The 13,065-nt window shown below is 33.0% G+C and overlaps 1 protein-coding gene across 4 annotated transcripts in view; it reads left to right on the top strand.

Moving 5' to 3' along the window:
- KCNT2 (potassium sodium-activated channel subfamily T member 2) overlaps window positions 1-13,065 on the top strand; it is a gene marked incomplete at its 3' end in the record, with an annotated part of 146,567 nt that overhangs the window by 100,694 nt on the left and 32,808 nt on the right. For 2 of the 4 annotated variants that reach the window (XM_082002908.1, XM_082002905.1), the window contains 6 exons: window positions 5,312-5,461; window positions 6,467-6,696; window positions 7,349-7,568; window positions 8,894-8,999; window positions 9,286-9,458; window positions 11,467-11,538. In XM_082002908.1, the coding sequence (XP_081859034.1) occupies window positions 5,312-5,461; window positions 6,467-6,696; window positions 7,349-7,568; window positions 8,894-8,999; window positions 9,286-9,458; window positions 11,467-11,538 (951 nt within the window). The remainder of the gene's footprint in view (window positions 1-5,311; window positions 5,462-6,466; window positions 6,697-7,348; window positions 7,569-8,893; window positions 9,000-9,285; window positions 9,459-11,466; window positions 11,539-13,065) is intronic. The other 2 variants (XM_082002906.1, XM_082002907.1) reach the window with 2 other exon arrangements.

Raw genomic sequence — 13,065 nt, 5'->3', positions numbered from 1 at the left:
CTTAAGAACACCAACAAGACCCAAGAATTCCTATTTTAATATGTTAATTTGAAGGTCTATTTTTGTAGACAGATAAAAATACCTATTCACTGAGCTCCAAAAATGTTTTTCTGATAACATATAAAATACTATTTACTATTCAGTGCCTGTACGTTATGAAGCAAGGAAACATACATATGAAGAGATGGGTTTTAACATAACCACCATGCTGCTGGAAGGCCTACAGAATTATGGTGTCTCTACCGACTGCATAGTTGCAGAAGAACCTGTCTATATTTACCATAAAATTTTACCACATCTAGTATATCTCTGTTATGCTATATTCTTGGAGTAACAAGGTATTCTTATTAAAATGTTTTTGGCAGAGAGAGGCGTTCAAGAATAAATATCCAAAATGTATCTATAGAAATGGAATACATGAATATAGACTGCACAAGAATAAGTTTAAGAGTCTAGTAAAAAGGCATACTTTTTTCCAAGTAACCATGTACCCAGTAATATCTTGATATTTATAGAGTTATTTAACCTTCTATATGACATTGGTAGTCTTCTCCTGTGCCTAGGATGGGGAAAACTTTTTTATACTTTTACTATCAAGAATAACAAATGTAAAGATTTTAATGGCACTGTCTGTACTAGAATCTGATAATAAGACAACAAAATAATGTTTCCATGCCTCCCGAGAATCATGGTGAAACGCATTCTTCACCTGCCTAGCTTTCATTATCTGACATGCACAGAATTCTGAGCCTTTTTCAGGTATTTCATATTATATGTACATAAAAGAAGAGCAGTATTCTTAACAGCTAGCAGAGAATTTTCCATCAACATAAAACCAGACATATGAAGGGGACTCTGTTCTGCTGTACTTAAGAACTGTAGCCTTTCATTTTTAACACAGGCATATTGATCATTTATACAAATTCCAAACTATGACGCAGTAACCATAGGAGAATGCAAAAGCACTTACTATTTTTTTTGCAGTCAAGAATTAATTGATGTGATCAGGGTTGTTGAAGTAACTGCTTTGTACAGTTGTCAGCATTAGTCTGAATCCTTCTCAGAAACATGCAAACTTGCTGTATAAATACAGAAAGACTAGAAAAGTGAAAAAACACCCTAGCTGTCATTCTTCGACTTTAGTCAACATTCGTCAGAGCTTTTAATCTCACATGGGCTCCAAAATACTGGAAGAGGGCAAACTTTGGACATCTTAGAGCATGTGTATTAATGCTGGACTAATTGGTTGAATAGACATGGCTGTTCTTTAAAACCACACTATATCTCTGAACGTTTAAAACTGATGCACTGGAGGGAAAAAACTTCAAAAGTATTTCAAATTTGAATAGTCTTGACTTCACAGTGCTAAAAATAAAAACCTTCCAAAAAATCAAGTATTTATCTCCCAAAATGTCACTGTCTAAGCTTTCAAATTTAATATTTTTGCTACTTACCTTAAGTTCATTTTTACTAAACATTTACATAATTCCCACACAAAAAAAAGGTACATAATTACCAAAGTAGTGGGGGTTTTTTCCCCTTTTATTCCGTACAACTTTTTTAAATCCCTTGGAAATGCTGGAATACGTTCACAAAAGTCTAATTTAACTGTCATTTTAATTTCTTATTAGGTTTTGTACAAGCGCACAAATCTGTTCAACATATAATAAAAGTCACCAAGTCAAGCATTCAAAATTCAACAATGAGCACAAAGCTATCTTTTTGCTAGACTGCTCTTGATCTTATTAAAAAACCCTACTGTGCTGTTGGAAACATAAGTAATGGTATACTTGAGCTTACTTTTTGCTTATAACTGAGTGTTATGTAGGCCATGATTAATCTGGAAGTTTTGTGTCCTTGAACATTTAGTTAAGATGAACTTTAACAACCAGAGATTTAACCATCGATTTTTAACAAGCATGCACCTCTTGAATATATTATTCTAAGCTCAAAGGGCAGTAATCACACATAATTGGAAAAAAAAATACAATATTTAAGTATTTGAAAATAATTTCTCTTTCCTGAATTACCACTTCAATGTCCCAATTTTATCAATCTTACTTTACTTTTTTAGTCATAATTTTTATGTGCAATATCATAATTGATTTCAACACTTGCTAACTAAAATAAACTCATAGCTAGATACAGGTATAAGCATAATGCTTTTAAAGAGCAGATTTAAGTAAAGAAATTTATTTGCAAACTTTCTTGTTGAGTATACACTAATGTTTTGGAGGGAAAATTCCTTTTAAACTTACAGTCTTCATAAGCATCTCCTGAGACTTGCACTAACTATTTACAGTTAGTAAAACAAATGATTCTGCACTTCATTATCTTCAGGGGGAAATCTGTTTCAAAATAGGTGTCAGTTTTGAGCTTCATCTAGAGGTTGTCATTGTATTGCAGGCATAAATCTGCTTTGGATTTGACTAATTTATAAATCAGAATAAGTGTTTTGGCTTTTCTAGCTATTTTCTAATGTTGAACAATAGGTAAATTAACTGCTAATTCTTAAAATAAGTTAAGTTACATTTATGCATATGAAAGATGAAGTCAGATGAACATCGGAGTTCGGCTAAGTATAAGCAAACAGATTAAGTGAAAATAGATTATGTAAACTACAAATAAAAATTTTAGCTGTACACGCATTTATATCCAAGCTAAATACTAAGTTAGATCTAAATAATGAAAAGTATTTGTTAAATAGACTTCCAATGTTAACAGTGAACTGCTTTTCTTTACATTGGTTCCTGTTTCATTATCCTTTCATTACCCTGGTTACTACCAGCACCTGCATTAAACTTTATTTAGAACTTGAGTTTTAAATCCCTGTCAGTATTGACTTCCTTATAGAAAAAGAACAGACTTGGGTTATGGGGAGACACCAATGAATCAACTGCTTACGACCTTGGATAATCTTTTCAAAGTCTATTCAAAGTCATTGGCAAGATTTTCTTAATAATTAGTTCATGTTTTCATTCACAGAAGCCCCATTATCTCTTGACTCACCAGTTTGGTAACTTCAATATAGTGACTGAGAACATTTGTTCAAGTTGTTACCACAGATAACCAAGTTCAAATGGCTACCTATACCTTTCCATTCCACAAGAAATGTGTCTTCTTTTACACAGTATTTTAGGTGCATGTAACCAGAGCAGATTACCAAGGAAATGACCAGAACATTTCTTTACCAGGGAAATGACAAAAAGCAAAAGTCATTCATTAAGGGAAAATATGACCACTTTCAAATTCTAGCTTCTTAACATTTGTTAATTTAGTGAAGTTATGGTCTTAACCGAAGGGACTTACATTTTAATGTATTAAACAGTTCACTGACAGTTTATAGACAAAACATTGTCCCAGCTGTTTGTTGTACTCTTACAAGTGAAATGCCACCTATTCCCCAGGGAATCTATTGCCCGTATTCATTAAGAAATAGTGTGACACTCTTAATAATACAAGGTCATTTCTGATTATCATGAAGATAAGTACACTGGGAAATTACTTGAAGTTGAATGCAATACATAGAAGCAGAACACAAGAAAAAAAAATTATTCTCTATTATCCTAATTAAAACGATAATACAATAAACAGTAAACACATGTATGTAAATTAAGAACACCTTATCTTTTGGTATTATTATGTGAGGAGACGGGAAAATTTTCATTTTCTAAGCAACTTTGGTCAGATCAACTTGTTATTAAAATTAAGGTGAAGTTTGCTGCTCTTTATGTGAACTGGCTTTGGTCTTTAATACTACTTTTCAGATTAAACAAACTAGATGTAAATAAACCCATTGTCTTCTCAGCTCTTTCTGGAATTCAAAACCTCAGTCTGTAAGACACCAAAATTCTACCTTTAATCTTACTTATAATTTCTTACTGATCTTAATTATTATTCTGAATACTTATCTTTAAATGTTATCTAATTATCTAACCTAGTAATAGAGCTTTATTAGGGTTTGTAATATGATACAAGATATTGGAAGAAAATAGCCTTTCTGACTTGAACTTGATGTGATCTTTACAGAACAGCCCCATGGGAAGCTTTTAGACAACTAACTGGAACCAAGCAGACTTTAAACAGGTGAACATTCTAATTTAAGGGGAAAAGTGAAACATGGAAAAATTTTCTGCTGTAATTACATTTCTATTTCTGCTATTCCACACTTAGTGCATAGTTTTTTAATACTGTTGCGATAACCATAAAAATGGTTTACTTATTTCCATCTTGAAAGAAAATGTTTCTACAGTGAGGATGGAGAAGAATGGTAAATCAAAAAAACCCCATAAATTGCATTAAGATACTGAACATGTATAAATGAGCACAAAGGAGCATATCCCAATATCTTTAGTGGGCATGATGGTGTTGGGTTGATGGTTAGACTTGATGATCTTAAAGGTCTTTTCCAACCTTAATGATTCTATGATCTTGCAATCTTAGCTGGAAGTAGCAAGAGCTACATTTGTAGCAAGAGCACATTTATTAGTTGTATGTCCTATCTGTGTGTATGTGCATACATTATATCCAGTAAAACTCATGCAGACAGAACCTTGTTTCCACATGAAACTCAGTCAAGAAAGAAGTTCACAGAAGCCCCAAGTCTGCACGCTTTTGGCGTTAGCTGAGGTTTGGAACACTTCCACTAATAGTCAATTTGGATGAAGGATGTTAGCTGCATAAAGGTTGATATGCTTAATATGGTTAAAGTAATAATTTATTTTCTTACACTACAGAAGGCATATACTTGTCATAGTATCCACAGCCCAGTAACAAAAAGTGTCCATAGAGTAAATGCTGAAGATAATCGATAAGCAAATGCAAAAAAAAAAAAAAAAAATTCTTTTTTACAGATGAAGTGACCAAAGCCAAATGGGTATTTCCTACATAAGCTATTTTAAAAGATTCTTTACCTACTTTAAACAGGAACTGGACAATCTGCCATGGAGCATCTGAAGAGACTGTCTTTATGAATAGAATGACCATGCTCTTGGTTTCACCTGTCAACTCTAAATTGCAATGGATATACTTATTATGGTGTAAAGTTAAAGTAATTCAGCCATAACTTTCCTGACATTAAATTACATAATCTTATATGCCTATTACTTAGCAGAAAATGCTCTTTAATTCATTAAAATAATCTCTGTACTTACAGTATTACCAAGCGTTGATCTCAAATACTTCTTTCAGATTAGCCTATGGGACCTTTTTAAGAGACATTTGTAGCTTCTATTACCATGAGATACTGTTATGACTAATAAGAATTTTACATTGAGTTTTAAATTACTCTCTTTATCTGTACATGTTTCAGGGAGAGTCAGCAATCACCAGAACAATGGCAGAAAATGTATGGCAGATGCTCTGGTAATGAGGTGTATCATATTAACCTGGAAGAAAGTATCTTTTTTGCTGAGTATGAGGGGAAAAGCTTCACATATGCTTCTTTCCATGCACATAAGAAGTATGTTTATTTTCCTATCAACAAATAAAAGTTCAAACAAATAATTATTTGTTTTCCCTGCAACATAGCTCTGCATTCAAAGGTGCAGTACATGCATTAGTCTGTTTCTGGGTTTAAATATCTGGCCACTAATATATTTCATGGATATTTTTCTGTAAGTTACAGCTGGTTAGGTAAAAGCTCATGGTGCTTCTGTATAGGCCAGCTGAGTCTGAGAGAACAGAATATAAAGGATATATAGGATAAGCCTGACAACCAGAAAAAAAATAGTACCTTAGAGAGGTTATATGAGAACACCAGTCCCTTTCCATGTCCAAAACAATCTAGAAAAGGATGGGTGGGAGGATGTTAGTGTATTTTTTTTTTTTTATTATTTTATTTATTTAGGAGTCAACTGGAAATCTGGCTTCCTTTGCGGTGTGTTCATTTTATGCAAAATGTTCAGTTTAAAGGTGGTACATGCTACATTCTGGTGATTGTTCAAAATAAAACCATATTTTTTGGGTTTTAGTAAGTGAGAGCTTTTTTTTTTTTTTTACTTTTATGCCTTATTTTCTATCATTAATCAAATACATTTCTAGGAGAGAATCACAAAAATTAATTCTGAAAATTATTTCCATTACCTATGAATAATGGAACAATTAAACATGATGAATACTTTTTCATATTATATATCCATTATTCTACTATTATTTTCCCAGAAGGGACTATTAATCTGACAGAAAAAAAAAAAATCAACTGGAACAGCATTAGAAGAATATTATGGGGATTAAGAAAAACACTGCATTCCAATGCCTAGGGATTCATGAGCTCATAAAAACTGCTTGATCAGAAGTGGCCTATTTAGGAGACAACATTTTTCAAACATATTTGTCATCCAAAAATCTGCAAATATTCATAATCTGCAAAATATAAAAATATACTGGAGGCTTATTTTTGACAGTGGAAATTCTGGTATATATGGGACTACGCAAAATGAACCATGCCTTTCCTTTTCTAATTAAGGTTTGGAGTCTGTCTGATTGGTGTTAGAAAGGAAGATAACAAAAACATTTTGCTGAATCCAGGTCCTCGATATATCATGAGTTCTACAGATATATGTTTTTATATAAATATCACCAAAGAAGAGAATTCTGCTTTTAAGAAGCAAGAAAAGCATAAAAAACCCCATGAATCAAAATTACCTTATCATGGAGCTTCTAGGTTACCTGTACACAGTATAATAGCCAGCATGGGTAAGTAAAAAAAAAAAAAAAGTCTCACAACATATTCTTATTCAACGAATAGTACATTTTAAAGCTTTTAACAGTATATTCCTAAAATTTTAAGAAATTCTAACTGTGTGTGGAAAGAAAACAAATAGTAAGAACTTACACTGATATTTTAAAAAAACAAATGGAATTTTGTTATGTTTTTCTTTTACTTGACAATATGTAATTAAAATGCTTAAGACTGTTGTATAGAAAAAGTAATAATAAAATGTACACAAGGCAAAACAACTGAGAAAATCACATGGGTAATTTCCTTGTCATTCATAACCAGGTTTTTGTAACAAGTTTTCCTAAGCTTCTTTAATTAAAAAAAAACGCCTTTGCTCAGTAAAAACCTGCAGGTTGTTGATGCATATACATATGGATTAATGATGTAGGGTATGATTTTAAAAAGGTAGTTAACAAGAGATTATGTAGTAATGGTGAGAAAAAGTGCTACTTTGCAGGAACAAGCTTCCTCAGATATAGTTTAAATATTTGTATATCTTAATGTAATAAAAACAATCAATATAGTATTCCTTTCAGTCTTTGGCCATGTAGTCAGGTAACCCCCATGGGAATCTCATTCTAATGTTTTGACAACAACATTGAGAAAATGCTTTCAATGCTATTTCAGGGACAGTGGCTATCGATTTACAAGATACAGGATGCCAAACGTCCAGTGGATCTACACTAGCTCTTCCTTCCGAGGGAGGCAAAGAGGGCAGACGGCCCAGTATAGCACCTGTACTGGAGGTTGCAGACTCATCCTCACTTCAGACATGTGACCTGCTAAGTGACCAGTCAGAAGAAGATGAAACTACACCGTCAGATGATGAAGTGTCTGCAGGCTTAGAGTATGTATATTAAATATAAACAACATAATTTGAAAAGCTAATATTATGTAAAAGGCATGGATAATTTTTTGACATGTAGATCAATCCAAGCAGCTGTAGCAAGCTAGACCCATAAAGGCCAGTTACCGAATTTTTCCCTTTTGTGAAATGCTATTTTCTGTTAGCAGAGTGCTGCTATGCCTATTTTGATATTAAAAAAACCCCAAACAGACCCATTTGCTGGAGATTTTTCTGTGCTCAATTATAAAGATCTAATTATGTATTGCAATTATTTTATGGCATTTATGACCATTTTCTTACATTCTATAGTTACAAAGACAGGACTCAATTGATTTGTAAACAGTACTTCTGTCCTGAGGATGCAGTGATAATCACGTCATTCAACAAGGCGTGTTGAACACTGGGGTTAGGTGTCTGACTTCAAAATGTAAGACTGACAAAAAAACCAGTATGAGACAAAATTGTTACATCTAATTTAAAATACTTGTTAGCACATTACTGAAAGTAGTGATGCATTACTCAGATAAAAACAGAAGATTCAATCCTGTAACTGCCCACTTGCCCATACAGATAAGCAATTATGTTTATAGGGATTACTGACAGGGATGTTAAAAAAAATGAAATACACAATTAAGCCAGTGGCTCACCTAGCATAGTTTCCAATCTCCAACAGTGGTAGGCATGAGAAGCCCCAGGGAAGATCATAAAGTTCCAATGAAAAAAAATAATAGAACAAGTCATCTTAAATCTACAGACTGAAATAGCAGGATTTAAAAGGCCTCATTAAAAACTAAGGCCAATTAGAAATTTAATCTTATCAGTAAGAGGATTTGCCATTTAAAATTCATTCCAACCATGTTGAAAGTACGTTATTAAGGCAAGAAGGTAATGACCTCACTCATTCTTGATAAGTGTTTGAAAGAAAAATGGAGAAGGAAGAGCAGAAGTACCATGAGTATGTCTATCTTCTTTCCTTTCTTTTTTTCCTTCCTTAGAAGTTTCCAATACATGCATTCAAAACAGTAGGACAGGGCACTATGATGCATCAGCCCACTTCCAAAGATGCCTATGCAAAAACACCCCAAGCAAAATTCCTTTAGTCCACAAAAGCATGATAGCCTTCACTAAATTGTATTGAATTTGTCAAAGCTACAAATATATCCCTTTGATACTTAACTAAACATAGATTATTTCATGTATTTTGACTCTGCTAGTCTACAGATAACTGCAAAACTTAGACACAGGTACAAACATTCCATAAAATAGTTGTAGAGTCACTGTGTTTCAGCAATTTGCTATACTGAAGAATGTTTGTTCTGTTCTAGGTATGCCAAAGGCTACCCTCCTTACTCTCCATATATCGGAAGCTCTCCCACATTCTGTCATCTTCTGCATGAAAAAGTACCTTTCTGTTGTCTAAGACTAGATAAGGTAAAAGGAGTTTGTTACTGGATAAAACTGCATTCTCATTCCTCTCTTGCATCTGAATAGAGTTAAATTCTGGTTTCTGCTTAGAGAGGAGTTTTGTTCAGCACTTACTAAGCTACAATAAGTTTTCTCATCCTTTTCATCACCAAGTGTTTGTGTCTAATCAGGTCTATATCAGGTCTGATACAAATCTGATACAATTTTCTATTTCCAATGGTAAAACCCGTTAATGTTATAGCTAAATCTCTTTATTCGTATCCACTGAACTTGTTTCTTATTTTGATTTTAGGGATGCCAACATAACTACTATGAAGATGCCAAAGCCTATGGATTCAAAAATAAATTGATTATAGTTGCAGCAGAAACTGCTGGAAATGGCTTATATAACTTTATTGTTCCACTCAGAGCTTATTACCGACCAAAGAAAGAACTAAATCCCATTGTATTACTCCTAGATAACCCGTAAGCAGATTTTAATTTTTTGTTTGTCATTCATTTTAAACTCATTTTACCATTACATCAACAGATGATCACTCTCCACATGGCCAACGTAAAATCAAAAACATTATGGCACATTTACCTTTGAGAAAAGTTAGTGACAAAAATAATACCTTATGTTCACTGTCATATACAAAGTTTACTTTTTCCTGACTGTAAATGGCCATAGTGTATTTAAGTGTCCTTATTCTTCAAAGCCAATGTTTCAGCTAAGTATTTCTTAAAAATACCCAAAATACTGCTAAAATTAAATAACTTCATAAATACTGTAAAAAGCAAGCTGTGTAACAGTTTCACATCTACATGACATCACTTCAGACAACACTAACCTACTTAGCACAAGGCACTTAGTGGCCTAGACCAGTTAGGTAAATTTGTAACAATTTTAGACTCTAAAATAAACAGTTCGTTAAGCCAGTAGGACACCCACACATTTTGTCTATGATTGTATAAAATCATGGAAGAAAATTAAAACCTGCAATACTGTTGTCACTACCATAACTCTCTGGAGATCACTGGAATTCTTAGCCTTTCTTGCATTAGCTGTTTAAAATTTCAGACAAATTCTCTGGCAAGACTGATTCATTTATAATCTGACAATGAATGAGACTTTTTTTTTTCCCCCTCAACACTTTGCTACTGTTCAAGTACTTAAAGTCACACAAAAACGGAAGTTAGCCATATACAGAAAATTAGATCCATCTATGATTCAAGTAACAACAGCAGCAATGTCTTACAGGTTCTGATTTCAGGCGGACACTCCCCTTTGCATATATATATATGTTCTAGCTTAAGTGATTTATTATACAAAAGCCTGCTGTGAAGTGTCCCACTTCTGTCTCAGACAGCTCTTTAATGAAGCTGTATACGCCTATGTTTGAAAACCAGAAGCTTTTTAATGTACATATTATGGTATGAAGTGAATTACACGAGTTGGTAAAAGCCTAAATTAGGCTACAGGACTTCTGGTTTGCAACTTTTAAGATTAAAGATGTGAGCATACAGTGCCCTCTAGTGCTTGTCCTCTTTTCCAGCATAGTGCCTGAGTTTACATATTTTAATGCTGTTGTGACATTTTATGGCTAAACCCACCTTTTATTAGCATAAAGTAAAAGCTATGGTTGCTACTTAAATTAATACCCTTAGTGTTGTATTCCTCTACATGGCATTTGCAGTGAATCCTCTGAAAGGCAGCATTCATGGGACTATCTGAAAAACGAGCATCTTTTTCACATATGCCTGAGATGGAATTTAGGCTGCCATTAAAGTCAGCTGGAATTTTGTAATTTACTTCATTGGACTTAGTAATTCAGCCACTTTTGATGACCATATCTATGCCTTGTTATATTCCTATTTTCGCTATTTGTTATCTGCACATCACGTGCTTTACGGTTTCTGATGTTTCTTGGTGTGTAAGAAGACACACAGTAAAATTTATGATTAAAGAAAATGCAATAAAATACATTATCTCATCGAAGAGAGAAATACATTATTTCATCGAAGATTGTCTCATTGAATTGAATGGAGCTGTTGGCACAAAACCCAATTATGATTTGGTTTCTTCACATTTAAATTAAAAAGTCTCACTGCTTATTTTAAGTACTCTTTTAAGTTATGCATTGGAGTGTAACTTGGTAGTGTGTCTTTGACATCAGTCTTTCATTCTTACATTTTGAATTGTACTGTGCCATAAAATTTCTGATTTAAGAAGTACATTTATTAATATAAGCATGTTAATTCTGATCATTCTTTATGATCACAGCAAACTGTTGATTCACAGCTTTCTGGAAACCTATTTCCTGTTTAAAGTGATATTATACTGCCAAAATTTTAAAGAGTTTTTTTTTTTGTTTTTGTTTTTTTGGGTGGGTTTTTTTTTTTTTTTTAACACTACCAGTTTATTGAAATATTTTAGAAGAGATGCTGCTGTTGTGATATTGTCTTTCATTTTGTAATCCCATCTGCTGCTTAGGCCAGATATGCATTTTCTGGATGCAATCTGTTGGTTTCCAATGGTTTACTACATGGTGGGCTCTATCGACAAGTAGGTGAAATAACTGTTAGAAAATTTAACATTGTAGTGCTCAGTGGTTTGTTGTGTGTATTGTCATTGCATGTCTAAATATGTGTTGTATTTGAAAATGATCTTTTGCATGCATGGTTTGTGTCTGTGTGCTATAATTTGGGATTTGAAATTTCTGACTTATAAAGGATATCATTAATAAAAAGTGTGACAGGGAACACAGGGTAATATCTTCAAAAACATAAGATTAACACTTATTTAGGTGCATTAATATGTGTCTACAAATTGCCAGATTATAGTCCTGATTGTAGTGTCATTCTAGACTTAGTTACAGTTTGTTGGGATTTACTGACTAGGGCTTTGTAAAGATAGATGCAGAATGTAGACAGTCTTGAACGTGCCCAACAGTCTTCATCTTCCGCTACTTAAAATATCACCTACTCCTATATTTCTCTCTTCACCGCTGCTAATACATATTTGCATATCTAGGTTTAGCAACACAGATTTAATGTAAAAATCAGGCAGAAACAAGAGAAGACCAAGGGCTCATTAGCATTTTAGTAAACTCCTGTGTGTAGAGTGTCAGTTTAATGAAGAAAATGGTTTGCTTCACTACATAGCTAATATCGAGTTGGGGCTACAATCCCATAATATTCATTCCTCAGGTAGAAATCAAAAAACTTATTTCCTGCCCTGAATTAACAGAATCCAGTTTTTCCAGTGAGAATCCTCAAGATTCAGTGTTTCTCCATCTCAACCTAATGTAACAAGGGCTTTAAAACTATTTTAATAGTGATACAGATTTACCTTGGTGATATCATAGTCACTGTGAGATTTGCAAAGAATCTACAGAAATGTTTTTCACTTTCTACATTTCTTCCTCTAAACCAAAAAAGTGACTCAGGTTGTTAATATCTGCTTCTTAACTCTTAATTACATAACAATTATAAAAAGAATTAGTATCAGCAGAACAATTAATTTGACTCAAAGTATCCAAAGCGATTAATAACCCAAAGATGTTAACATGGAAAATTAAACTTCAATTGAATTTACTGAGTTTATTTCAAGAAGGAAATCACTTAAGTGTTTTGTTGTTTTTAGAACTGAGAGCATTAAAAAGAAGTGTATAGTCTTTGAACTAAGTACAGAATTCCACAGCTTGTAGTAATACTAGCACAAACATCTGCATCTTTTCTGACAATACAATCACTTTAATTCCTCGTACAATAATCAATCACATTTTGTAGGGTTTTTTTTTGTTGACATTTTTCACTAGTAACAATACTTTTAAAAATATAGTTCATACTTATTCCCTGTGCTTTCCTAAACATGTTTTTAAATAATGTACAATTCATAGAAGTTGATCATCTTTAGCTGAGAACTACAGTGTAAAATATGCAAAGTTTCCTTTCTTACTTAACAGATATGGAATACATTCCCAAAGTTCTGCCTACTACCATTAACTATCTAATATATTTGTCATTTTGTCACCTGGCATGAAATGTCATCATCTTAGAGAGAAAACCACCAGAAGAATTACTCTCATTT

The sequence above is a fragment of the Phaethon aethereus genome, assembly GCF_964289735.1.
Source record: "Phaethon aethereus genome assembly, chromosome: 8".
Lineage (NCBI taxonomy): Eukaryota > Metazoa > Chordata > Aves > Phaethontiformes > Phaethontidae > Phaethon > Phaethon aethereus.
This window is presented reverse-complemented; position numbering and strand designations above follow the sequence as displayed.